The 27621-nt window shown below is 53.5% G+C and overlaps 1 protein-coding gene across 1 annotated transcript in view; it reads right to left on the reverse strand.

Moving 5' to 3' along the window:
* Positions 1-827: 827 nt before the first annotated feature.
* The window catches only part of PDZD8 (PDZ domain containing 8), a 43191-nt gene continuing 16397 nt past the window's right edge, over positions 828-27621 (reverse strand). The window contains exons 4-5 of the mRNA XM_069754398.1: positions 9620-9776; positions 828-9063 (exon numbers count right to left, since the gene is read on the reverse strand). Coding sequence (XP_069610499.1) covers positions 6932-9063; positions 9620-9776 — 2289 coding nt within the window. The 3' untranslated portion in view covers positions 828-6931. The remainder of the gene's footprint in view (positions 9064-9619; positions 9777-27621) is intronic.

Below are 27621 nucleotides of genomic sequence, written 5' to 3' on the forward strand. Positions count from 1 at the left end.
CTTTTCTAAGAAACTCCAATCCCTTGCAGTCGCCGTGGAGGGGTTAATAAGTGCATGTGGCGTTTCTAACAAATTCCATCTCCTGCAGTTACAATGGATGGATAATATGCGCACACGACACTTCTGAGAATCTCCATCTCCTGCAGTCACTGCGGAGAGGGTTAATAAGCGCATGAGTAATTTCTAAGAAATTCAATCTTCCGCAGTAGCCGGGATAATAAGCGCACGGGGCATTTCTGAGACTCCATCTCCTGTAGTCGTTGTAGAAGGGTTAAAGGGAACCTGTCACCTCCAAAATCAAAGGTGAGCTAAGCCCACCAGCATCAGGGGCTTATCTCCAGCATTCTGGAATGTAAGCCCCCGAGATTATACTCACCCAGGGGTGGTCCCGGTACGATGGGGGTCGCAGTCCGGGGCCTCCCATCTTCTTACATTGATGTCCTCTTCTTGTCTTCACGCTCCGGCGCAGGCGTACTTTATCTCCCTGTTGAGGGCAGAGCAAAGTACTGCAGTGCGCAGGGAAAGGTCAGAGTGGCCCAGCGCCTCTACAGGACAGATCAGTACGCCTGCGCCGGAGTATGAGAACAGAAGAGGACGTCATCCTAGGACGATAGCAGGCCCCGGACCTCATCTTTCAGGATACATCAGGGCTTATCTAGAGCATTACAGAATGCATTACAGAACGCTGTAGATAAGCCCCTGATGCCGGTGGGCTTACCTTACCTTCCATTTTGGGGGTGACAGGTTCCCTTTAATAAGCGCACCTGGCACGACTGAGAATCTCCATCTCCTACAGTCGCCATTGAGGGGGTAATAAGAGCCGCACATCCTGCAATGTTTTTATTATGGAAGCTACAGTATGTACATTACAGCATCATTGGAAAGTTTATACAGCCTCTTCCAGTTCAGCCCAGGAACCTCCACTGCAGCAGACTCACGTTTGTGACCCTTCCCTTACATATCCCATTATCTTCCCTCCATTTATAGAAAAATATTGCACTACATATATTCTGCATTTTACAAAAGAGATATGGAAGTAGCAGCATCGAATCATCCGCAGGTTTCACTGTCGCTCCTCATCACACGTTTACCGAATTAATGCCGCAGCAGCAGGGCACGTGGCGCTGGACTGCGATCGTGGAATGTGAGTACACGAGAATGGTCCATAGATGGAGAAAAACACAGACACAAAGTCTAAAGCTGCAACCGTCTGTACAGGGAGCACATACAGCAGGACAAAAGGTCACACGCATCATACAGAACCAGCCCCTCTCGCTCCATTATACCTGCAATCACACAATCTCCATACTGGGCATGGAGCAGAGTATCAGACTAGCAATGCTGCAAAAGTCAGACCGAGCAGACTCCTCAAATGTGCGCAGCAGAACCGGGCCTAAACCAGACGTCAACCTGGAGCAGCCCAGAATCTGGGGACCAGGACCACAACGCAGCAGGGACCCCACACAGCAGAGCCAGTCAATCACACATATGGTGCCGTAGGGTGGAGTGCTGAGAACTGCTGAGGAGGGGAACAGACAAGATACACTGATACCGTGAGGTGGAGTGCCGAGAACTGCTGAGAAGGAGAACGGACAAGATGCACTGATACTGTGAGGTGGAGTGCCGAGAACTGCTGAGAAGGGGAACGGACAAGATGCACTGATACTGTGAGGTGGAGTGCCGAGAACTGCTGAGAAGGAGACCGGACAAGATGCACCAATATCATGAGGTGGAGTGCCGAGTACTGCGGGGGGGGGGGGGAACGGACAAGATGCACCAATATCATGAGGTGGAGTGCCGAGTACTGCTGCGGAGGGGAATGGACAAGATGCACCGATACCGTGAGGTGGAGTCTCGAGTACTATTGAGGAGGGGAACAGACAAGATGCACCGATATATTGGGGTAGAGTGTCCAGTACTGCTGAGGGGAAAGGTCAAGATGCATCAATACTGTGGGGTGGAGTGTCGAGTACTGCTGAGGGGAACAGACAAGTTGCACTGATTGAAGTCAAGCAGCCAATTGAGAGGAGTTGTGATAATTGGCTGACATATGATACTTGTGCAGCGGTGGAGATGGAAAGTAGTTGAATTGATGAAGAGGTAGAATCAGTGGTAGAAGGAAGGGGGAGGATGTGGTGCGGTATCGGCAGAGCCAAGGATCAGATCAGTGGTAGAAGGAAGGGGGAGGATGTGGTGCGGTACCGGCAGAGCCAAGGATCAGATCAGTGGTAGAAGGAAGGGGGAGGATGTGGTGCGGTATCGGCAGAGCCAAGGATCAGATCAGTGGTAGAAGGAAGGGGGAGGATGTGGTGCGGCACTGGCAGAGCCAAGGATCAGATCAGTGGTAGAAGGAAGGGGGAGGATGTGGTGCGGCACTGGCAGAGCCAAGGATCAGATCAGTGGTAGAAGGAAGGGGGAGGATGTGGTGCGGCACTGGCAGAGCCAAGGATCAGATCAGTGGTAGAAGGAAGGGGGAGGATGTGGTGCGGCACTGGCAGAGCCAAGGATCAGATCAGTGGTAGAAGGAAGGGGGAGGATGTGGTGCAGTACCGGCAGAGCCAAGGATCAGATCAGTGGTAGAAGGAAGGGGGAGGATGTGGTGCGGTATCGGCAGAGCCAAGGATCAGATCAGTGGTAGAAGGAAGGGGGAGGATGTGGTGCGGTATCGGCAGAGCCAAGGATCAGATCAGTGGTAGAAGGGGGAGGATGTGGTGCGGTATCGGCAGAGCCAAGGATCAGATCAGTGGTAGAAGGAAGGGGGAGGATGTGGTGCGGCACTGGCAGAGCCAAGGATCAGATCAGTGGTAGAAGGAAGGGGGAGGATGTGGTGCGGCACTGGCAGAGCCAAGGATCAGATCAGTGGTAGAAGGAAGGGGGAGGATGTGGTGCGGCACTGGCAGAGCCAAGGATCAGATCAGTGGTAGAAGGAAGGGGGAGGATGTGGTGCGGCACTGGCAGAGCCAAGGATCAGATCAGTGGTAGAAGGAAGGGGGAGGATGTGGTGCGGCACTGGCAGAGCCAAGGATCAGATCAGTGGTAGAAGGAAGGGGGAGGATGTGGTGCGGCACTGGCAGAGCCAAGGATCAGATCAGTGGTAGAAGGAAGGGGGAGGATGTGGTGCGGTATCGGCAGAGCCAAGGATCAGATCAGTGGTAGAAGGAAGAGGGAGGATGTGGTGCGGTACCGGCAGAGCCAAGGATCAGATCAGTGGTAGAAGGAAGGGGGAGGATGTGGTGCGGCACTGGCAGAGCCAAGGATCAGATCAGTGGTAGAAGGAAGGGGGAGGATGTGGTGCAGTACCGGCAGAGCCAAGGATCAGATCAGTGGTAGAAGGAAGGGGGAGGATGTGGCGCGGTACCGGCAGAGCCAAGGATCAGATCAGTGGTAGAAGGAAGGGGGAGGATGTGGTGCGGTACCGGCAGAGCCAAGGATCAGATCAGTGGTAGAAGGAAGGGGGAGGATGTGGTGCGGTACCGGCAGAGCCAAGGATCAGATCAGTGGTAGAAGGAAGGGGGAGGATGTGGTGCGGTACCGGCAGAGCCAAGGATCAGATCAGTGGTAGAAGGAAGGGGGAGGATGTGGTGCGGTACCGGCAGAGCCAAGGATCAGATCAGTGGTAGAAGGAAGGGGGAGGATGTGGTGCAGTACCGGCAGAGCCAAGGATCAGATCAGTGGTAGAAGGAAGGGGGAGGATGTGGTGCGGTACCGGCAGAGCCAAGGATCAGATCAGTGGTAGAAGGAAGGGGGAGGATGTGGTGCGGCACTGGCAGAGCCAAGGATCAGATCAGTGGTAGAAGAGGGGCACCAGCAGAGCTGAGAATCAGATCAGAGGGAGACGTGGTGTGTAGGGTAGTCACGGACCCAGTTTAGGTGAGAAGTGCAACCTAGTGGAGCAAAGAAAGCATCTGTGGCCATGTATTTCTTGGCATTAGCTGTCTACAAGCCAATTATAGCTCAGATCAGGAAGATCACAGAGTATAATGCCAACTCCGGAGATAGGAAATACCACATAACCAGCAATCGATGTCAGCATGAAGCTGCCTGTACTGTTCAGCCCAAGGCAAAGTCACGGGGTTAACAGGGAAAGGACGATGATGCATAGTAAGAAAGCACATCATGATGCTCTCAGCCCAGATATTAGCGGTTGATGCCACCGTGATCTGCCATGTGTGGAGGAAGCACAGAGGCCATGACGCTCTGAAAACCATAAACCAAAGCAGCACAGTATAGAAAGGCCTCCAACCAGCAGACCAAGACCTGAAGTGCATGGTCCGAACGCCTCCACAAGCATGTCTGAGCCGCTCTTATTAAAGTGACAAGTTGTATTTATTGTGCATAGAATTCTTTTATATAAAAGAAAAAATATATAATCGCAATCACCCTCAATTCTGTGGGGTCGGAGGAAGCATTTTAGTCCCCGCAGCCCGGCTGCTCTGCTTGTACTTGTAGTAACAGCTGGAGGAGGATGGTAATGAGCACAGATACGGCACTTACATGCTACCGCGGCAAAAATTATCAATGCAGATGAACAGGTAGAAAACCTCCTTCCCAAAACTGGTCTGTAGCGGCCAGGAGCAGGGAAAAGTCTCATCCTCAAAGCGGACAACCATTAGAAAGTGTCGGATCCCGCCAACAAAAATCCCAGTAGCTTAGGAGAGTGAAATGGAAGGAGAAGTCCCAAAATGCCGCCATTGAGGTGCGGATACTGCGATGTCGGAGCATGAAGACATTTACTGTCCGGATTCCTGTGAACCACGGCAGGAATGTGAGAGAACAAGACCGATGTGACATCCACCATTCACTGGACCGCACAGTGAAGACGCGCAGCTGGTGGCCATCTCTGCCGATGCCCAGAGCCGCCCAGGAGCCGCTGGCACCTACATTTTTGGGTTGTTTTCATGGCTGACACCAAGAATTCTTACAGTCATCCACTCACATGGAGTCTACAGTAATATATCAATGATTGCACGTAATGTGATGCCCCCTTGCCTCAGCAGAGCCCCCAACACACCTAAAGACCTCTATATAAAAAAAATAAAAAAAAAAAGTCAACGGAGACACCCATGTCAGTCTGAGAGCAGCAGAAATCGCCCTACCAGAATGACCTGCCCCCCAGGACCCCCGCCGCCGACTCGGAGCAGTATCCTGTTGGTAAACAGGTGGAGTGAACGCACAATAACTGCTACTAGCGACATAAAACCGTCACCATCCACAATCCTGATTATGGCCGATGTAGAAAAACTGCAAAAATAAAAACCTTCTCACAAAAACATGGCAGACAGTCGTTCAGACACTAAACATACAAATAAAACTGTAGCTCGCGCATTGCTCCCTCTGTACCTAAAATTGTGCAAAAGTTCAGGAAAGTGAGGGCTGACGTTGTGAAGGAGGGGGCAGTAGAGGTACATGGTGGGGCGCAGAACATGGGAGATGGTAATAGATCATATTCCCCATCATCTACCGAGATCCTTCAGTGTATGGGGGGAGGAACCGTGGAGACCATAAAACTCACACTTCACTACATGCTGAAGGCCTGAGGAATTCTTAAAATTTCAAGTGAAATGTGGTCGATGGAAAAAAACGCGACAAAAGCACAAGCCCTCGTTACAGGCCCTGGGACAGAATAGCCAGAGGCGCCAGTCTCTACACAATGGACCCATCTTTGGTCTTGTCGTACAGCGGGAAGCACAGTCTACAGTAACGTTGTACCTACACTACCTCATCACAGCCTCAGATTACATCCTCCTCTGCCAGCAAAGGATTAGCACAAGTGTTCACACCCCGACCCCCACAACACCCCAAAATGGAATATTTCCAAAGATATGCAACTTCCACATTGAACAAACATTCATACAAAATGGTGGCTACAAAAGAGGGGGAAAAAGGACATCTGCGGTGGTGGAGCATACATTCAGTCTAGAACGTTTCCTTGTCATGTGATCGCAGAGAAGAACATCCCTGCTGCCGACAAGGATTCCCCCACACGGGAATGACTCCACTATACAACGCAATGCAGGGGAGTGAAGGGCAACTGATGGATGGGGTACACATGACGGTACATGGGGAAAGGCGATGAGGTACACGTGACTGGACGTGGGGAGTGGCGATGAGGTACACGTGACGGGACGTGCGGAGTGGCGATGAGGTACACGTGACGGGACATGCGGAGTGGCGAGGAGATGCACGTGACGGGACGTGGGGAGTGGCGATGAGATGCACGTGACGGGACATGGGGAAAGGCGATGAGATGCACGTGATGGGACGTGGGGAGTGGCGAGGAGATGCACGTGACGGGACGTGGGGAGTGGCGATGAGATGCACGTGACGGGACGTGGGGAGTGGCGAGGAGATGCACGTGACGGGACGTGGGGAGTGGCGATGAGATGCATGTGACGGGACGTGGGGAGTGGCGAGGAGATGCACGTGACGGGACATGGGGAGTGGCGATGAGATGCACGTGACGGGACATGGGGAGTGGCGATAAGATGCACGTGATGGGACGTGGGGAGTGGCGATGAGGTACACGTGACGGGACGTGCGGAGTGGCGATGAGGTACACGTGACGGGACGTGCGGAGTGGCGAGGAGATGCACGTGACGGGACGTGGGGAGTGGCGATGAGATGCACGTGACGGGACATGGGGAGTGGCGATAAGATGCACGTGATGGGACGTGGGGAGTGGCGATGAGATGCATGTGATGGGACGTGGGGAGTGGCGATGAGATGCACGTGACGGGACATGGGGAAAGGCGATGAGATGCACGTGATGGGACGTGGGGAGTGGCGAGGAGATGCATGTGACGGGACGTGGGGAGTGGCGATGAGATGCATGTGACGGAACGTGGGGAGTGGCGATGAGATGCACGTGACGGGACGTGGGGAGTGACGATGAGATGCATGTGACGGGACGTGGGGAGTGGCAAGGAGTCCTTCATTCCATCTCCGGCGAGTCAAGCGGGTTCTCCTCTGAGGGATCGTTCAATGGTTCTCTCTGGTCGAGAGCAGCATCTTCATCCTCGTTATCAGCAGCTTCAGACACGGCGATGGACTCATCCTCATACTGTGGCCTTTTTCTGGGATGAGCCAGAGAGGAGCTTTCCAACAACTCAATGTCTTCGATTCCTGCCCGGTAGTGGATCATGAGCAATGTCAGCGCCTGCAGCCGTTCTCCGGATTTTGCCAGTGCTGCTGTTATCAGGACTTTCCTCCGGCTGTCTGTTATTTCTCGCTCTTCCTTCACAAGAGAATTATTATGTTCCAGCTCCTGATCGATCTCATTCTGGAGCTTATCCAGCATGAACTCCAGCTTCTGGATCCGCTCATCTGTTGGCAAACCTCGGTACAGATCTCGACCAATCTCTTTGACCGCGATGAACACACTGTCGTCCAGACCACCCTCCTTGCGTACCAGTTTCCCAGAGACAGTACTGGGCCTTTTGGAAGGGCTGCCAGCCCCACCAGTTTCCGTGTCGCTGCTTTCATTGTCGGAAGTGTTGGGTGTTTGCTTTGGCGAGGGCTCAACCAGATCACAGCCGCCTTGCTCGGGCTGTCTCATCTTAGGGGCTTGTCGTAAGTTCAATAGACGAGAACTGGTGTTTAGGATATGCCGCGTGATGCCAGTCGTTCTGTTTCCAAGAGATTTGGATTCAAAGTCGACCCTCTTCTCCAGAGATTGACAGTATGGGTTTTCGGCTAGACATTTCTCTTGGCATTTTTTATGGCAGACATACCCACAGATCATGCATTGCGAGGCGGCCTTTGTCCAGACCTTTCTCTTACAGTGGTCGCACAAAGTGGAGTTCTGGAACTGAGTATCTTGAAAGTTATGTTTGGATTCAGAGGAAGTGACCGGGGCCAGCAAAACTTCATCTTTCTGAAGCAAGGTCAGATCCTCGCTGAAGCTGCTGTCTTTCTCCTTCTCTTGTTGGATACTGGAGCTCTCAGACTCTCCTTCCAGCAGATATTTGAAGCTTAAGGTGATGTCTCCATAGCAGAACTTTTCGTTGAAGCCCTTATGCATACTCAAGCTCCTCAGGGCCGTTCTACTGACGGACACCTTGGGTTCAGGGGGATTCAACTTATAGCTAGTGAGATACTCCAGAGAGGACATGGAAAGACACTCTAAGGAAATATCTTCAAGTTTGATACTGACGTGTCCAACGCAGCAGAGACTTCCAGTCTTATAAGAGTCCCTGCACCAGAGGGCTACATTCAGGTATCTGTGGTGGTTTTCTACATCAAATACACAAGAAGCCCTTGGCCAACGCCCCTGACGATTCCTGTACTGTGTGTCTGGTGACTCCCACACTTGCTGGTCCTCGGAGCTGTCTTTTGTACTGGTGGAGCCTTCAGATATCTTGTCTTTTGCAGGATCCGGCTTCATAGAGTAGGATTTCTGAGACATTGGATCTTCCGCCAGATCTGTAGGTTTTGGAGGCTTCTCCGAGAGCTTCTCACCATTAACAGAGGGTAGAGCAGCTCTGTCTAGTTTATCTACCAAGGTGTCACTCAAGTCTACAGTGTTGGGCGCTTCACAGGTAGTTAAGGTAAGTTTGACTTGAGGTCTCGGAGGCACCGGCGGCTTGTTTCCAGATCCGGATGACGTTCTGCTTAGCTGAGGTGGCTCCTGGTTCTCTTGAGCGCTCAATTTTGCCACTTTGGTCTGAACCTTCGAAGTACCTTGAGAACCTGGTGGATTTGGCTTCCGACTCAGGATGGGAGAGATTGACCCCAAGGACTTAGTAGATAGATTTCCTACGAGACGTTTGGGGCTCTGATTTACAGGCAGGAATATGTCGTCTTTACTTCCCCCTGCAGGTTTCACTTCACAAGCCAAGTCTTCAAATTCAGAGTCCAGTTCACGGCCTTCTGGATCCACAAGCAGACTGGCAGAGTCCTCATCAAACGTCTGAGGGAAAGTAGAATTGTCCAGTGGCCCCACGTTCTCCTGCTGCCCCGCACCGGTCTGGTTCTGACCCGCTGGCCTCTCGTAGAACAACAGCACTCTGTCTCCAGCCTGTTTGATGAGTTTAGATGCCTGAACCGATGACGTGACCTTGATATCTGTGGAGACAGAAATAATTATTAATACCAAGAATGGGACAACGAGACACATGCACCATAATAACAGGGAGTGAGACACGTCGACTAATAATGGGGGAGGGGGGTGCGACACGTGGACCATAATGGGGGTGGGGTGTGTATGTGCAAAACCTGGACAATAACAAGGGGGGTGGTGGTGCAACATATGGACCGTAATAAAGGGGTGAGGGGTGGGTTTGTGACACGTGGACAGTGATAAGGGGAGGTGGAGGGGTAGTGCAACACGTGGATAGGGAAAACGGGGTTGAGAGCGCGGCACGTGGACTGTAACAACAGAGGGAGAGCGATGGACTAATGATGGGTGAACAGCAGAATAGTGACTGCAGCTCTGGAGGATAAGACAATGTAACAACCGAACAGTGAACACAGCTCTGGAGGATTAGACGTGATGTAAAAGCAGATAGCGACTGCAGCTCTGGAGGTGACTGGAGGACAAGAAGTAACAGCAGAATAGTGAGTGCAGCTCTGGAGGTGACAGGAGGATAGGGCGTGCATTTGCAGGGTCTGGGGTCCTCACCTCCTATGGCTATTAGCCGGTCGCCTTTCTTCAGATCTGCTCCGGCAGCGGGAGAGTTCGGTGTTACCGTCTCCACACAGACATGTCCAGACTCCCCGTCCCTCGCCTGCACCATCACCAGGCCAATGTTTTGAGATGTCCCTTTAACGAGCTCCACCTATGACAGAAAAGGAGACATCAGTCATCAATAAGGAACAACTCCAGGGGAGCCGACACTGCGGGGAGCCGATACTGCGGGGAGCCGACACTGCGGGGAGCCATGCTATTGGCCATTCCCTGTGTCAGTCGTCACAGCTCACCTAGGCTTGTATTCACAGCTCGGGCGGCTCGTCACACTGGATGCAGACGCTCGCACGTTCCCCACAGACAATGAGAATAAAATGTTCACCAATTATGGAGACATTAGGAATAAAAGCCAATTACAGAGGAGGCGGCATTCACCGCGCTCGATAATCCGCGTGCCCCGCGCCCAGACACAGCAATTAGTCAGCAGCGCGGCTCCAGAAGACTCATCACGGAGAGGAGCGATGCCTCCTTCCAGCCGCACGAGCGGTATTGATCTGTGTTCACACCACTAATCAGGGGACGAGGTTCTGCAGCAGCTGCGACTAATGAGTGAGAAATGTTGCAAGTCATCGGAGAGTAAAGGACAGGAAAAAAGTGAAGGAAAAAAGGAAAAAAATGAAGCAAAAGGATCAGAGGTGCAGGATCACCCCAAATACCGGCAACAGTGGTGGGTGGTGAGACAGGCCGCCAAGCTATCCCCCCTCCCCGCACACCATGATATCCCCCCTCCCCGCACACCATGATATCCCCCCTCCCCACGCACCATGATATCCCCCCTCCCCGCACACAATGATATCCCCCCTCCCCGCACACCATGATATCCCCCCTCCCCGCACACCATGATATCCCCCCTCCCCGCACACTGGACACCATGATATCCCCCCTCCCCGCACACCATGATATCCCCCCTCCCCGCACACCATGATATCCCCCCTCCCCGCACACCATGATATCCCCCCTCCCCGCACACTGGACACCATGATATCCCCCCTCCCCGCACACCATGATATCCCCCCTCCCCACGCACCATGATATCCCCCCTCCCCGCACACAATGATATCCCCCCTCCCCACGCACCATGATATCCCCCCTCCCCACGCACCATGATATCCCCCCTCCCCACGCACCATGATATCCCCCCTCCCCAAGCACCATGATATCCCCCCTCCCCACGCACCATGATATCCCCCCTCCCCGCACACCGGACACCATGATATCCCCCCTCCCCGCACACCATGATATCCGCCCTCCCCGCACACCATGATATCCCCCCTCCCCGCGCACCTTGATATCCCCCCTCCCCGCGCACCTTGATATCCCCCCTCCCCGCGCACCATGATATCCCCCCTCCCCGCACACAATGATATCCCCCTCCCCGCACACAATGATATCCCCCTCCCCACGCACCATGATATCCCCCCTCCCCACGCACCATGATATCCCCCCTCCCCACGCACCATGATATCCCCCCTCCCCACGCACCATGATATCCCACCTCCCCGCGCACCATGATATCCCCCCTCCCCGCACACCGGACACCATGATATCCCCCCTCCCCGCACACCATGATATCCCCCCTCCCCGCGCACCTTGATATCCCCCCTCCCCGCACACAATGATATCCCCCTCCCCACGCACCATGATATCCCCCCTCCCCACGCACCATGATATCCCCCCTCCCCACGCACCATGATATCCCCCCTCCCCACGCACCATGATATCCCACCTCCCCGCACACCATGATATCCCCCCTCCCCGCACACCGGACACCATGATATCCCCCCTCCCCGCGCACCTTGATATCCCCCCTCCCCGCGCACCTTGATATCCCCCCTCCCCGCGCACCATGATATCCCCCCTCCCCGCGCACCATGATATCCCCCCTCCCCGCGCACCATGATATCCCCCCTCCCCGCGCACCTTGATATCCCCCCTCCCCGCGCACCTTGATATCCCCCCTCCCCGCGCACCATGATATCCCCCCTCCCCGCGCACCATGATATCCCCCCTCCCCGCGCACCATGATATCCCCCCTCCCCGCGCACCATGATATCCCCCCTCCCCGCGCACCATGATATCCCCCCTCCCCGCGCACCATGATATCCCCCCTCCCCGCCCACCTTGATATCCCCCCTCCCCGCGCACCTTGATATCCCCCCTCCCCACGCACCATGATATCCCCCCTCCCCGCACACAATGATATCCCCCTCCCCACGCACCATGATATCCCCCCTCCCCGCACACAATGATATCCCCCTCCCCACGCACCATGATATCCCCCCTCCCCACGCACCATGATATCCCCCCTCCCCGCACACAATGATATCCCCCCTCCCCACGCACCATGATATCCCCCCTCCCCACGCACCATGATATCCCCCCTCCCCACGCACCATGATATCCCCCCTCCCCACGCACCATGATATCCCCCCTCCCCGCACACAATGATATCCCCCTCCCCACGCACCATGATATCCCCCCTCCCCACGCACCATGATATCCCCCCTCCCCACGCACCATGATATCCCCCCTCCCCGCACACCGGACACCATGATATCCCCCCTCCCCACGCACCATGATATCCCCCCTCCCCACGCACCATGATATCCCCCCTCCCCACGCACCATGATATCCCCCCTCCCCGCACACCGGACACCATGATATCCCCCCTCCCCGCACACCGGACACCATGATATCCCCCCTCCCCGCGCACCATGATATCCCCCTCCCCACGCACCATGATATCCCCCCTCCCCACGCACCATGATATCCCCCCTCCCCACGCACCATGATATCCCCCCTCCCCACGCACCATGATATCCCCCCTCCCCGCACACAATGATATCCCCCTCCCCACGCACCATGATATCCCCCCTCCCCACGCACCATGATATCCCCCCTCCCCGCACACCGGACACCATGATATCCCCCCTCCCCGCACACCATGATATCCCCCCTCCCCGCACACCGGACACCATGATATCCCCCCTCCCCGCACACAATGATATCCCCCTCCCCACGCACCATGATATCCCCCCTCCCCACGCACCATGATATCCCCCCTCCCCACGCACCATGATATCCCCCCTCCCCGCGCACCATGATATCCCCCCTCCCCGCGCACCATGATATCCCCCCTCCCCGCGCACCATGATATCCCCCCTCCCCGCGCACCATGATATCCCCCCTCCCCGCGCACCATGATATCCCCCCTCCCCGCACACCATGATATTCCCCCTCCCCGCGCACCATGATATCCCCCCTCCCCGCACACCATGATATCCCCCCTCCCCGCGCACCATGATATCCCCCCTCCCCGCGCACCATGATATCCCCCCTCCCCGCGCACCATGATATCCCCCCTCCCCGCACACCATGATATCCCCCCTCCCCGCACACCATGATATCCCCCCTCCCCGCACACCATGATATCCCCCCTCCCCGCACACCATGATATCCCCCCTCCCCGCACACCATGATATCCCCCCTCCCCGCACACCATGATATCCGCCATGTGACATAAGCATGGGGAGTGGGCATGACCTCGTGACCCACAGAGCTCACACTTTACATGACGGTGCCCCATGTATGGAGGGAGGATGGAGAACACCGCACATCGCCATGGCTGCCCATCGTTAAAAGGCGCCTGTCGCTGGCAGCAGGGAGAGCGGCAGGGCCGTGTCACATCCAATTAGCCCAGCCTGCCAGCAGAGCGGCCCCGGGGCCACGGATCACCGTAATCCCATCTGTCACCTGACTGAAATGTGGACCCTCTAATCTAATTACTTCAATTTCAGGAAACTCACGTTGAGAGCAGGAGACTGCGGACAGTCGCCCCCGGAGCTGCGCTCAGCGGCCGCAACACTGCACAGGGGACCGAAGGGTTAATACCGGACATTGGCCGACGTACGAGAGTCAGAAAATACTACAGAGCGTCCGGACGTCACCGCACACCGGGGAGACTCACAGCCAGATCCCCCCAGCCAGATCCCCCTCCCCCAGCCGGATCCCCCCAGCCAGATCCCCCTCCCCAGCCAGATCCCCCTCCCCCAGCCAGATCCCGATCCTCCCAGCCAGATCCCGATCCCCCCAGCCAGATCCCCCTCCCCCCAGCCAGATCCCCCTCCCCCCAGCCAGATCCCCCTCCCCCAGCCAGATCCCCCTCCCCCAGCCAGATCCCCCTCCCCCAGCCAGATCCCCCTCCCCCAGCCAGATCCCCCTCCCCAGCCAGATCCCCCTCCCCCAGCCAGATCCCGATCCTCCCAGCCAGATCCCCCTCCCCCAGCCAGATCCCCCTCCCCAGCCAGATCCCCCTCCCCAGCCAGATCCCCCTCCCCAGCCAGATCCCGATCCTCCCAGCCAGATCCCCCTCCCCCAGCCAGATCCCCCTCCCCCAGCCAGATCCCCCTCCCCCAGCCAGATCCCCCTCCCCCAGCCAGATCCCGATCCTCCCAGCCAGATCCCCCTCCCCCCAGCCAGATCCCCCTCCCCCAGCCGGATCCCCCTCCCCCCAGCCGGATCCCCCTCCCCCAGCCAGATCCCCCTCCCCCAGCCAGATCCCCCTCCCCAGCCAGATCCCCCTCCCCCAGCCAGATCCCGATCCTCCCAGCCAGATCCCCCTCCCCCAGCCAGATCCCCCTCCCCAGCCAGATCTCCCTCCCCAGCCAGATCCCCCTCCCCAGCCAGATCCCCCTCCCCCCAGCCAGATCCCCCTCCCCCAGCCAGATCCCCCTCCCCCAGCCAGATCCCGATCCTCCCAGCCAGATCCCCCTCCCCCCAGCCAGATCCCCCTCCCCCCAGCCAGATCCCCCTCCCCCAGCCAGATCCCCCTCCCCCCAGCCAGATCCCCCTCCCCCAGCCAGATCCCCCTCCCCCAGCCAGATCCCGATCCTCCCAGCCAGATCCCCCTCCCCCCAGCCAGATCCCCCTCCCCCCAGCCAGATCCCCCTCTCCCCAGCCAGATCCCCCTCCCCCAGCCAGATCCCCCTCTCCCCAGCCAGATCCCCCTCCCCCCAGCCAGATCCCCCTCCCCCAGCCAGATCCCCCTCCCCCCAGCCAGATGCAGGGAGGAGGGGGCAGCGGCCATTACTGCAGGGAGGAGGGGGCAGCGGCCATTACTGCAGGGAGGAGGGGGCAGCGGCCATTACTGCAGGGAGGAGGGGGGCAGCGGCCATTACTGCAGGGAGGAGGGGGGCAGCGGCCATTACTGCAGGGGTGGGCACTACATTTTGTACAAACTTAACTCTTCCTCTGCTGGTTCGGACATCACACAGAATTAAAGGGCCAGTAATCTTCGCAGTTTCGGGTCTCGCAGAATCCTGCACTTGGCTGATAACAGGGAGTAATAGGAGGCAATATTGATGTGTACTGGATGATAAGAGGATCTGGGGCAGGAATCGCTCATAAATCTCCCGTCAGCGGCTGCGAACAGTAACGGAGCCCCAGATCAGAACCGTCACCGGGTCACACACCGGCCATGGCTCAGCAGCACAGAGGATGTCAGCTCTTCTAGGAGGTCACAGAGCGGGACATGGTGGAACGAGAGGGGGGGCACAGAGGAGGGACCAAAGGAGACGACAGGGGGGGTGCACAGAGGAGGGACCCCAGGAGACGAGAGAGGGGGGGTGCACAGAGGAGGGACCCCGGGAGACGAGAGGGGGGGGGGGGTGCACAGAGGAGGGACCCCGGGAGATGAGAGAGGGGGGGGTGCACAGAGGAGGGACCCCGGGAGACGAGAGAGGGGGGGTGCACAGAGGAGGGACCCCGGGAGACGAGGGAGGGGGCACAGAGGAGGGACCCCGGGAGATGAGAGGGGGGGGGTGCACAGAGGAGGGACCCCGGGAGACGAGAGAGGGGGGTGCACAGAGGAGGGACCCCGGGAGACGAGGGAGGGGGGCACAGAGGAGGGACCCCGGGAGATGAGAGGGGGGGGTGCACAGAGGAGGGACCCCGGGAGACGAGAGAGGGGGGTGCACAGAGGAGGGACCCCGGGAGACGAGGGAGGGGGCACAGAGGAGGGACCCCGGGAGATGAGAGGGGGGGGTGCACAGAGGAGGGACCCCGGGAGACGAGGGAGGGGGCACAGAGGAGGGACCCCGGGAGATGAGAGGGGGGGGTGCACAGAGGAGGAACCCCGGGAGACGAGAGAGGGGGGGGGTGCACAGAGGAGGGACCCCGGGAGACGAGAGAGGGGGGGGTGCACAGAGGAGGAACCCCGGGAGACGAGAGAGGGGGGGGTGCACAGAGGAGGGACCCCGGGAGACGAGAGAGGGGGGGGTGCACAGAGGAGGGACCCCGGGAGACGAGAGAGGGGGGGGTGCACAGAGGAGGAACCCCGGGAGACGAGAGAGGGGGGGGTGCACAGAGGAGGGACCCCGGGAGACGAGAGAGGGGGGGGTGCACAGAGGAGGGACCCCGGGAGACGAGAGAGGGGGGGGTGCACAGAGGAGGGACCCCGGGAGACGAGAGAGGGGGGGGTGCACAGAGGAGGGACCCCGGGAGACGAGAGAGGGGGGGTGCACAGAGGAGGGACCCCGGGAGACGAGAGAGGGGGGGGTGCACAGAGGAGGGACCCCGGGAGACGAGAGAGGGGGGGGGTGCACAGAGGAGGGACCCCGGGAGACGAGAGAGGGGGGGGTGCACAGAGGAGGGACCCCGGGAGACGAGAGAGGGGGGGTGCACAGAGGAGGGACCCCGGGAGACGAGAGAGGGGGGGGTGCACAGAGGAGGGACCCCGGGAGACGAGAGAGGGGGGGGTGCACAGAGGAGGGACCCCGGGAGACGAGAGAGGGGGGGGGTGCACAGAGGAGGGACCCCGGGAGACGAGAGAGGGGGGGTGCACAGAGGAGGGACCCCGGGAGACGAGAGAGGGGGGGTGCACGGAGGAGGAACCCCGGGAGACGAGAGAGGGGGGTGCACAGAGGAGGGACCCCGGGAGACGAGAGAGGGGGGAGCACAGAGGAGGAACCCCGGGAGACGAGAGAGGGGGGTGCACAGAGGAGGGACCCCAGGAGACGAGAGAGGGGGGGGGGTGCACAGAGGAGGGACCCCAGGAGACGAGAGAGGGGGGGGTGCACAGAGGAGGGACCCCAGGAGACGAGAGAGGGTGGGTGCACAGAGGAGGGACCCCGGGAGATGACTGAGGGGGGCTGCAGGCTTGATGTTCACACCACGTTCCTCATACAAACAGCACAACGGCTCTCTACTCTCCGGGGGGACGGACAGTGAGGAGGACGAGGGACGTTTTCCTGGAAGTGAAGGCCGCGCTCGTCATTACCATAAAGCGACATTTCCAGATAAACCCGAAGCTTAAACTCACAGGAAGAGAAAATCTGAGCAAATGTCAGAAAAAGGACCAATTACAACACAAGAGGAGCGGACCCCCACCGTCCAGACCGAGGAGCGGACCCCCACCCTCCAGACCAAGAGGAGCGGACCCCCACCCTTCAAGACCTAGAAGAGGAGCGGACTCCCACCCTCCAGACCGAGAGTAGGAGCGGATCCCAGAGTTGGGCAGTAGCAATGCTCTGCAGCCCCCACTCCGGCTCTGGGGGTCTTCCCTCTGTTGCCTTTTCCATGGTCCTTGGATTTTAGCTACAAGCTTCAATCAAACAGTTTACCTGAAAGATCAAGAGCAGCAAGCAGAAAAGTGGTAACAGGGCGCCACCTAGAGTTCAACAAGAAGAGCTACATACGGTAAAAAGATAAAACTGATGGTGGGCATTCATCCCCCACATCACTTCCTGTTTTATACCCCAGGGCTGCACTCACTACTCTGCTGGTGCAGTCATTGTGTACATACATTACATTACTGATCCTGAGTTACATCCTGTATTATACTCCAGAGCTGCACTCACTACTCTGCTGGTGCAGTCACTGTGTACATACATTACATTACTGATCCTGAGTTACCTCCTGTATTATACTCCAGAGCTGCACTCGCTATTCTGCTGGTGCAGTCACTGTGTACATACATTACATTACTGATCCTGAGTTACATCCTGTATTATACTCCAGAGCTGCACTCACTATTCTGCTGGTGCAGTCTCTGTGTACGTACATTACATTACTGATCCTGAGTTACATCCTGTATTATACTCCAGAGCTGCACTCACTATTCTGCTGGTGCAGTCACTGTGTACATTACATTACATTACTGATCCTGAGTTACATCCTGTATTATACTCCAGAGCTGCACTCGCTATTCTGCTGGTGCAATCACTGTGTACATACATTACATTACTGATCCTGAGTTACCTCCTGTATTATACTCCAGAGCTGCACTCACTATTCTGCTGGTGCAGTCACTGTGTACATTACATTACATTACTGATCCTGAGTTACCTCCTGTATTATACTCCAGAGCTGCACTCACTATTCTGCTGGTGCAGTCACTGTGTACATACATTACATCACTGATCCTGAGTTACATCCTGTATTATACTCCAGAGCTGCACTCACTATTCTGCTGGTGCAGTCACTGTGTACATACATTACATTACTGATCCTAAGTTACATCCTGTATTATACTCCAGAGCTGCACTCGCTATTCTGCTGGTGCAATCACTGTGTACATACATTACATTACTGATCCTGAGTTACCTCCTGTATTATACTCCAGAGCTGCACTCACTATTCTGCTGGTGCAGTCACTGTGTACATACATTACTGACCCTGAGTTACATCCTGTATTATACCCCAGAGCTGCACTCAATATTCTGCTGGTGCAGTCACTGTGTACATACATTACATTACTGATCCTGAGTTACATCCTGTATTATACCCCAGAGCTGCACTCACTATTCTGCTGGTGCAGTCACTGTGTACATACATTACTGATCCTGAGTTACATCCTGTATTATCCTCCAGAGCTGCACTCACTATTCTGCTGGTGCAGTCACTGTGTACATACATTACTGATCCTGAGTTAAATCCTGTATTATCCTCCAGAGCTGCACTCACTATTCTGCTGGTGCAGTCACTGTGTACATACATTACTGATCCTGAGTTACATCCTGTATTATACTATTATACTCCAGAGCTGCACTCACTATTCTGCTGGTGCAGTCACTGTGTACATACATTACATTACTGATCCTGAGTTACAGCCTGTATTATACTCCAGAGCTGCACTCACTATTCTGCTGGTGCAGTCACTGTGTACATACATTACTGATCCTGAGTTACATCCTGTATTATACCCCAGAGCTGCACTCACTATTCTGCTGGTGCAGTCACTGTGTACATACATTACATTACTGATCCTGAGTTACATCCTGTATTATCCTCCAGAGCTGCACTCACTATTCTGCTGGTGCAGTCACTGTGTACATACATTACATTACTGATCCTGAGTTACATCCTGTATTATACTCCAGAGCTGCACTCACTATTCTGCTGGTGCAGTCACTGTGTACATACATTACATTACTGATCCTGAGTTACCTCCTGTATTATACCCCAGAGCTGCACTCACTATTCTGCTGGTGCAGTCACTGTGTACATACATTACATTACTGATCCTGACTTACATCCTGTATTATACTCCAGAGCGGCACTCACTATTCTGCTGGTACAGTCACTGTGTACATACATTACATTACTGATCCTGAGTTACATCCTGTATTATACCCCAGAGCTGCACTCACTATTCTGCTGGTGCAGTCACTGTGTACATACATTACTGATCCTGAGTTACATCCTGTATTATCCTCCAGAGCTGCACTCACTATTCTGCTGGTGCAGTCACTGTGTACATACATTACTGATCCTGAGTTAAATCCTGTATTATCCTCCAGAGCTGCACTCACTATTCTGCTGGTGCAGTCACTGTGTACATACATTACTGATCCTGAGTTACATCCTGTATTATACTATTATACTCCAGAGCTGCACTCACTATTCTGCTGGTGCAGTCACTGTGTACATACATTACATTACTGATCCTGAGTTACAGCCTGTATTATACTCCAGAGCTGCACTCACTATTCTGCTGGTGCAGTCACTGTGTACATACATTACTGATCCTGAGTTACATCCTGTATTATACCCCAGAGCTGCACTCACTATTCTGCTGGTGCAGTCACTGTGTACATACATTACATTACTGATCCTGAGTTACATCCTGTATTATCCTCCAGAGCTGCACTCACTATTCTGCTGGTGCAGTCACTGTGTACATACATTACATTACTGATCCTGAGTTACATCCTGTATTATACTCCAGAGCTGCACTCACTATTCTGCTGGTGCAGTCACTGTGTACATACATTACATTACTGATCCTGAGTTACCTCCTGTATTATACCCCAGAGCTGCACTCACTATTCTGCTGGTGCAGTCACTGTGTACATACATTACATTACTGATCCTGACTTACATCCTGTATTATACTCCAGAGCGGCACTCACTATTCTGCTGGTACAGTCACTGTGTACATACATTACATTACTGATCCTGAGTTACATCCTGTATTATACCCCAGAGCTGCACTCACTATTCTGCTGGTGCAGTCACTGTGTACATACATTACATTACTGATCCTGAGTTACATCCTGTATTATACTCCAGAGCTGCACTCACTATTCTGCTGGTGCAGTCACTGTGTACATACATTACATTACTGATCCTGAGTTACCTCCTGTATTATACTCCAGAGCTGCACTCACTATTCTGCTGGTGCAGTCACTGTGTACATACATTACATTACTGATCCTGAGTTACATCCTGTATTATACTCCAGAGCTGCACTCACTATTCTGCTGGTGCAGTCACTGTGTACATACATTACATTACTGATCCTGAGTTACATCCTGTATTATACTCCAGAGCTGCACTCACTATTCTGCTGGTGCAGTCACTGTGTACATACATTACTGATCCCGAGTTACATCCTGTACTATACTCCAGAGCTGCGCTCAATGTTCTGCTGTGTACGTACAGCGCTGGCGGTGAGGACAGGATGTGGCAGAGCTTGCTGGAGCCGCTCTCATGGTCGGGGTCTGTGAGCACACGGCTGTGACGCTCGGGTCGTGAACAGGCCGCCCCCCCACTGTCAGGAGCTGCTGAGTCCGACGGTTCTGACGCCTTCATCAGGCATCAAGGAGTTAAACACTGCTGATCACTTACTCTGCTACATTAGATTTTCTTGCGATTTTCCTAGAAGAAAACTTCATTTCCATCAATGGATCTTGGAATAAGAACACTTTGCTCAGGTGGATCAGTATCGCATCATCAGGGTGGAATTTTTTTTTCTTTTGCAAGATGGCAGCAGCGGCACCGCGCAGAATAATCGGATCCTCAATAGCCCCTACTGCGCAGTATTGTATAGATCGTGGAAAAAAATCCCCTCCAGCAGGTATCAGTGTAATCAGTATAACTGCACCGACCTGACACTGTCTGTAGTCACTGAGCACAATCCTGATCACAGGTATCAGTGTAATCAGTATAACGGCACCGACCTGACACTGTCTGTAGTCACTGAGCACAATCCTGATCACAGGTATCAGTGTAATCAGTATAACGGCACCGACCTGACACTGTCTGTAGTCACTGAGCACAATCCTGATCACAGGTATCAGTGTAGTCAGTATAACGGCGCCGACCTGACACTGCCTGTAGTCACTGAGCACAATCCTTACCACAGGTATCAGTGTAATCAGTATAACGGACGCCGACCTGACACTGCCTGTAGTCACTGAGCACAATGCTTATCACAGGTATCAGTGTAATCAGTATAACGGCGCCAACCTGACACTGTCTGTAGTCACTGAGTACAATCCTGATAACAGGTATCAGTGTAATCAGTATAACGGCGCCAACCTGACACTGTCTGTAGTCACTGAGTACAATCCTGATCACAGGTATCAGTGTAATCAGTATAACGGCACCGACCTGACACTGTAGTCACTGAGCACAATCCTGATCACAGGTATCAGTGTAATCAGTATAACGGCACCGACCTGACAGTGTAGTCACTGAGCACAATCCTGATCACAGGTATCAGTGTAATCAGTATAACGGCACCGACCTGACACTGTCTGTAGTCACTGAGCACAATCCTGATCACAGGTATCAGTGTAATCAGTATAACGGCACCGACCTGACACTGCCTGTAGTCACTGAGCACAATCCTGATCACAGGCATCAGTGTAATCAGTATAACGGCGCCAATCTGACACTGTCTGTAGTCAATGAGCACAATCCTGATCACAGGTATCAGTGTAATCAGTATAACGGCACCGACCAGACACTGTCTGTAGTCACTGAGCACAATCCTGATCACAGGTATCAGTGTAATCAGTATAACGGCACCGACCTGACACTGCCTGTAGTCACTGAGCACAATCCTGATCACAGGTATCAGTGTAATCAGTATAACGGCACCGACCTGACACTGCCTGTAGTCACTGAGCACAATCCTGATCACAGGTATCAGTGTAATCAGTATAACGGCACCGACCTGTCACTGCCTGTAGTTACTGAGCACAATCCTGATCACAGGTATCAGTGTAATCAGTATAACGGCACCGACCAGACACTGTCTGTAGTCACTGAGCACAATCCTGATCACAGGTATCAGTGTAATCAGTATAACGGCGCCAACCTGACACTGTCTGTAGTCACTGAGCACAATCCTGATCACAGGGCACCTTAACTCTTTTGCCCTTAAATCATAGGAAGGTGTCACACAAAATGGCACAACACGTCTACTTTACATTAGTACAATTTTTAAAACAATTTTTTTCTAAGGACGTTAAAAGGGTTAAAAGTTGACCAGCGATTTCTCATTTTTCCAACAAAATTTACAAAACCATTTTTTTAGGGACCACCTAACATTTGAAGTCACTGAGTGCCATATATGAAATAAGATCCCCAAAAGTGACACCATTTTAAAAACTGCACCCCTCACGGTGCTTAAAATCACATTCAAGATGTTTATTAACCCTTCAGGTGCTTCACAGGAATTAATGGAACATGAGAGGAAAAAAAATTAACATTTAACTTTTTTTCTCAAAATTTATTATTTTCACTAGTATAGCAGGAAAAAAAAATGGACCCCAAAATTTGTTGTGCAATTCCTCCTGAGTTCATGGATGCCCCATATGTGGTGGAAAACTACTATTTGGGTGCATGGCAGGGCTCGGAAGAGAAGGAGCACCATTTAACTTTTTGAACGCAAAAATGGCTGGACTCGAGAGTAGATGCCATGTCGCGTTTGGAGAGCTGATGTGCCTAAACAGTGGAAACCCCCCACAAGTGACCCCATTTTGGAAACTAGACCCATCAAGAAATCTATCTAGATGTGCATGAGCACCCTGAACCCCCGGGGGTTCAAGTTTATAACTTACAGCTGTGAAGATACAAAATAACATTTTACCCACAAGAAATGGACTTTTAGCCCTATTTTTTTTCACAAGGGTAACAAGAAAATGGACACCCAAATTTGTTGTGCAATTTCTCCTGAGTACACAGATACCCCACACACACGTGGTCAAAATTGTTGGTCCCCCTCGTTTAATGACAGAAAAACCCACAATGGTCACAGAAATAGCTTGAATCTGACAAAATAATAAAAGATCTATGAAAATGAACAAATGAAGGTCAGACGTTGCTTTTCAGCCATGCTTCCACAGAAGTTTTTTTTAAAACTAAAATTCATGAAATGGGCCTGGACAGAAACGACGGTTCCCATAACTTAATATTTTGTTGCACGACCTTTAGAGGCAAATGCTGCAATCAGACGATTCCTGTAGCTGTCAATGAGACTTCTGCTCCTCTCGACAGGTATGTTGGCCGCTTCTCAAGAGCAGACTGCTCCAGTTGTCTCATGTTTGAAGGTCGCCTTCTCCAGACATCCGGTTTCAGCTCTTTCCAAAGATGTTCAATAAGATTTAGGTCAGGGCTCATAGAAGGCCACTTCAGAACAGTCTAATGTTGCCTCTTAGCCATTCTTGGGTGTTTTTAGCTGTGTGTTTTGGGTCATTATCCTGTTGTCAGACCCAGGACCTGCGACTGAGACCAAGGTTTCTGACACTGGGCAGCACATTTCTCTCTAGAATCCCTTCATATTCTTGAGATTTCATTGTACCCTGCACAGATTCTAGACACCCTGTGCCAGATGCAGCAAAGCAGCCCAGAACATAACAGAGCCTCCTCCATGTTTCACAGTAGGGACAGTGTTCTTTTCCTGATAAGCTTCATTATTCCGTCTGTGAATATAGAGCCGATGTGCCTTGCCATAAAGTTACATTTTTGTCTTTGGCTGGGTTCCTATTGCGTTATGGGACCGCGTTAAACGGACAGCGTTGCACGGCGAAAATTAACGCCGTGCAACGCGGCCGTTAACGCGCCCATTGAAGGCAATGGGAACGCGCTTCACTAGCGCGTGCCATGTTCGGCACGCGCTAGCGACGCGCCGGTGATTCCTGGCGCGCCGCGGACGCTGCTTGCAGCGTCCGAGGCGCGCCCGCGGTCCGTTCCCCGCTCTCGCAGATCGGGGATCTGCGAGAGCGGGGACGTTACCGCGACCCCGACCGCAGCCCCATAGAAAACATTGCGTTAGTGCAATCCGCGGATTGCGCTAACGCAATGTGACCCTAGCCTTATCTGTCCATAGGACATTCTCCCAGAAGCTTTGTGGCTTGTCAGCATGTACAGTAGTTTGGCAGATTCCAGTCTGCATTTTTTATGATTATTTCAACAATGGTGTCCTCCTTGGTCGTCTCCCATGAAGTCCATACAATGACGGATGGTGCGATCTGACACTGATGTTCCTGGAGCTTGAAGTTCACCTTTAATCTGTTTAGAAGTTTTCTGGCTCTTTTGTTACCATTCGTATTATCCGTCTCTCTGATTTCTCCTCAATGTTCCTCCTGCGGCCACGTCCAGGGAGGTCGGCTACAGTCCATGGATCTTACATTTCTGGATAATATGTGCAGCTGTAGTCACAGGAACATCCGGCTGCTTGGAGACGGATTATAACTTGTAACATGTTTGTCTATAATGTTCTTTCTAACCTCCTGACAACTCTTTCCTTCGCTTCCTCTTGTCCATGTTGAGTCTAAGGCTACTTTCACGCTAGCGTCGTTTGGGATACGTCGCAAAGCGTAGTTTTGGGTAAAAAACGCATCCTGCAAAGTTGTCTGCAGGATGCGTTTTTTCCCCATAGACAAACATTAGCGACGCATTGCGGCGCATTGCCACACTTCGCAACCGCCGTGTGACGGTTGCGTCGTGTTGTTGCGGACCGTCTGAACAAAAAAAACGTTGCTTGCAACGTTTTTTTTTTGAGTGTCGTGTCCACCATTTCCGCCCCCACCTCCCCGCAACTCACAATGGGGCAGTGGATGCGTTGGAAAAATGCATCCGCTGCCCCCGTTGTGCGGCGCTCCCACAGTTTGCGTCGGTACGTCGGCCTGATGCACTGCGACGGGCCGAGTACAACGTTAGTGTGAAAGTAGCCTAAGGCTGCGGTCACACTAGCAGTATTTGGTCAGTATTTTACATCAGTATTTGTATCCAAAACCAGGAGTGGGTGATAAATACAGAAGTGGTGCAGATGTTTCTATTATACTTTTCCTCTAATTGTTCCACTCCTGGTTTTGGCTACAAATACTGATGTAAAATACTGACCGAATACTGATAGTGTGACGGCAGCCTAACACTCCCCACCAGGTCACCACACACCCCTATATATGTATGTATCTGCGGCCACTCGTGTGATGATGGTTAGTGGACACACCGTGATCGAACATTGTCGCACTATTTTCAGGGTCCCATCATTTCTGTCCAGGCCGATTTCATGAGGTTAAGGCTAGGTTCACATTGCGTTAGGGCAATCCGTTTAGTCCATACGCTAGCGTATGCGCTAACACTATGTCCCAAAAGGGATCGCGTTTGGAGATCCCGCTAGCGCAGATACCCGATCTGCGCTGACGAGGAACGGACCTCGGACGCTGCAAGCAGCGTCCGCAGTCCATCCAAACCTAACGGGACATCGCTAGCGCATGCCAAAAATGGCATGCGCTAGAGATCCGTTAGCACATTGCAGTCAATGGGTGCGCTAACAGATCCGTTACATAGCGTTAATTGCGACAATTGCGCCATGTAACGGAGTCCGCTAGTGGACACCCACTAACACAATGTGAACCTAGCCTTATTGTTTAAATTCTGTGGACGCCTGGTGGAAAAGCAATGTCCGACCTTCATCTGTTCATTTCCAGAGATTTGAGATTATGCATATACTGTATATAGACTGTACATAGGTTTTCACCAGTATTTGAGCCCATGAATCCAATATATGTCCATTATGCAAGCCAGCGAGAGTATCTAGCCACACAGATGCTTACACGTGACAGAACCCCCTCCTCGCGCTGCACACGGATGACATACAGATGCTTACACGTGACAGAACCCCCTCCTCACACTGCACACGGATGTAACACGGATGCTTACACGTGACAGAATCGCCTCCTCGCGCTGCACACGGATGACATACAGATGCTTACACGTGACAGAACCCCCTCCTCACACTGCACACGGATGTAACACGGATGCTTACACGTGACAGAATCGCCTCCTCGCGCTGCACACGGATGACATACAGATGCTTACACGTGACAGAACCCCCTCCTCGCGCTGCACACGGATGACATACAGATGCTTACACGTGACAGAACCCCCTCCTCACACTGCACACGGATGTAACACGGATGCTTACACGTGACAGAATCGCCTCCTCGCGCTGCACACGGATGACATACAGATGCTTACACGTGACAGAACCCCCTCCTCGCGCTGCACACGGATGACATACAGATGCTTACACGTGACAATCACCTTCTCGCGCTGCACACGGATGACATACAGATGCTTACACGTGACAGAATCGCCTCCTCACACTGTACACGGATGACATACAGATGCTTACACGTGACAGAACCCCCTCCTCGCGCTGCACACGGATGACATACAGATGCTTACACGTGACAGAACCCCCTCCTCGCGCTGCACACGGATGACATACAGATGCTTACACGTGACAGAACCCCCTCCTCGCGCTGCACACGGATGACATACAGATGCTTACACGTGACAATCACCTTCTCGCGCTGCACACGGATGACATACAGATGCTTACACGTGACAGAATCGCCTCCTCACACTGTACACGGATGACATACAGATGCTTACACGTGACAGAATCGCCTCCTCACACTGTACACGGATGACATACAGATGCTTACACGTGACAGAACCCCCTCCTCGCGCTGCACACGGATAACATACAGATGCTTACACGTGACAGAATCGCCTCCTCGCGCTGCACACGGATGACATACAGATGCTTACACGTGACAGAACCCCCTCCTCGCGCTGCACACGGATGACATACAGATGCTTACACGTGACAGAATCGCCTTCTCGCGCTGCACACGGATGACATACAGATGCTTACACGTGACAGAACCCCCTCCTCGCGCTGCACACGGATGACATACAGATGCTTACACGTGACAGAATCGCCTCCTCACACTGTACACGGATGTCACACTGTTCAGGAACATTTCTGCGATTCTCCTCCGATTTGTTTTACGTTGTGTGTGACTCCAGGATAAAAGGAGACCCCCAACATTAAACATAATGGTATCTTACTTACTGATCAGAAGGGGTCTGTTGTCAGGGGCAGCAGCATTTTTTTGCGCTCCACAGCAGCACTGCCATCTATCTGCAGTGCAGGGAAGTGCAGCACAGCCCTATGTATGTGAACGGAGCAGCTCCCTGTACAGCAGTGCCACTCTGACAGTAAAAATGATAAAGGAGAATTGACCCCATAACTGAGGGTATTTGCACCATTGTATAATAATTGGGAATATCTCTTTAACCCCTTTACCCCCAAGGGTGGTTTGCACGTTAATGACCGGGCCAATTTTTAC

Source organism: Ranitomeya imitator, chromosome 2 (genome assembly GCF_032444005.1).
Source record: "Ranitomeya imitator isolate aRanImi1 chromosome 2, aRanImi1.pri, whole genome shotgun sequence".
NCBI classification, from domain to species: Eukaryota; Metazoa; Chordata; class Amphibia; order Anura; family Dendrobatidae; genus Ranitomeya; species Ranitomeya imitator.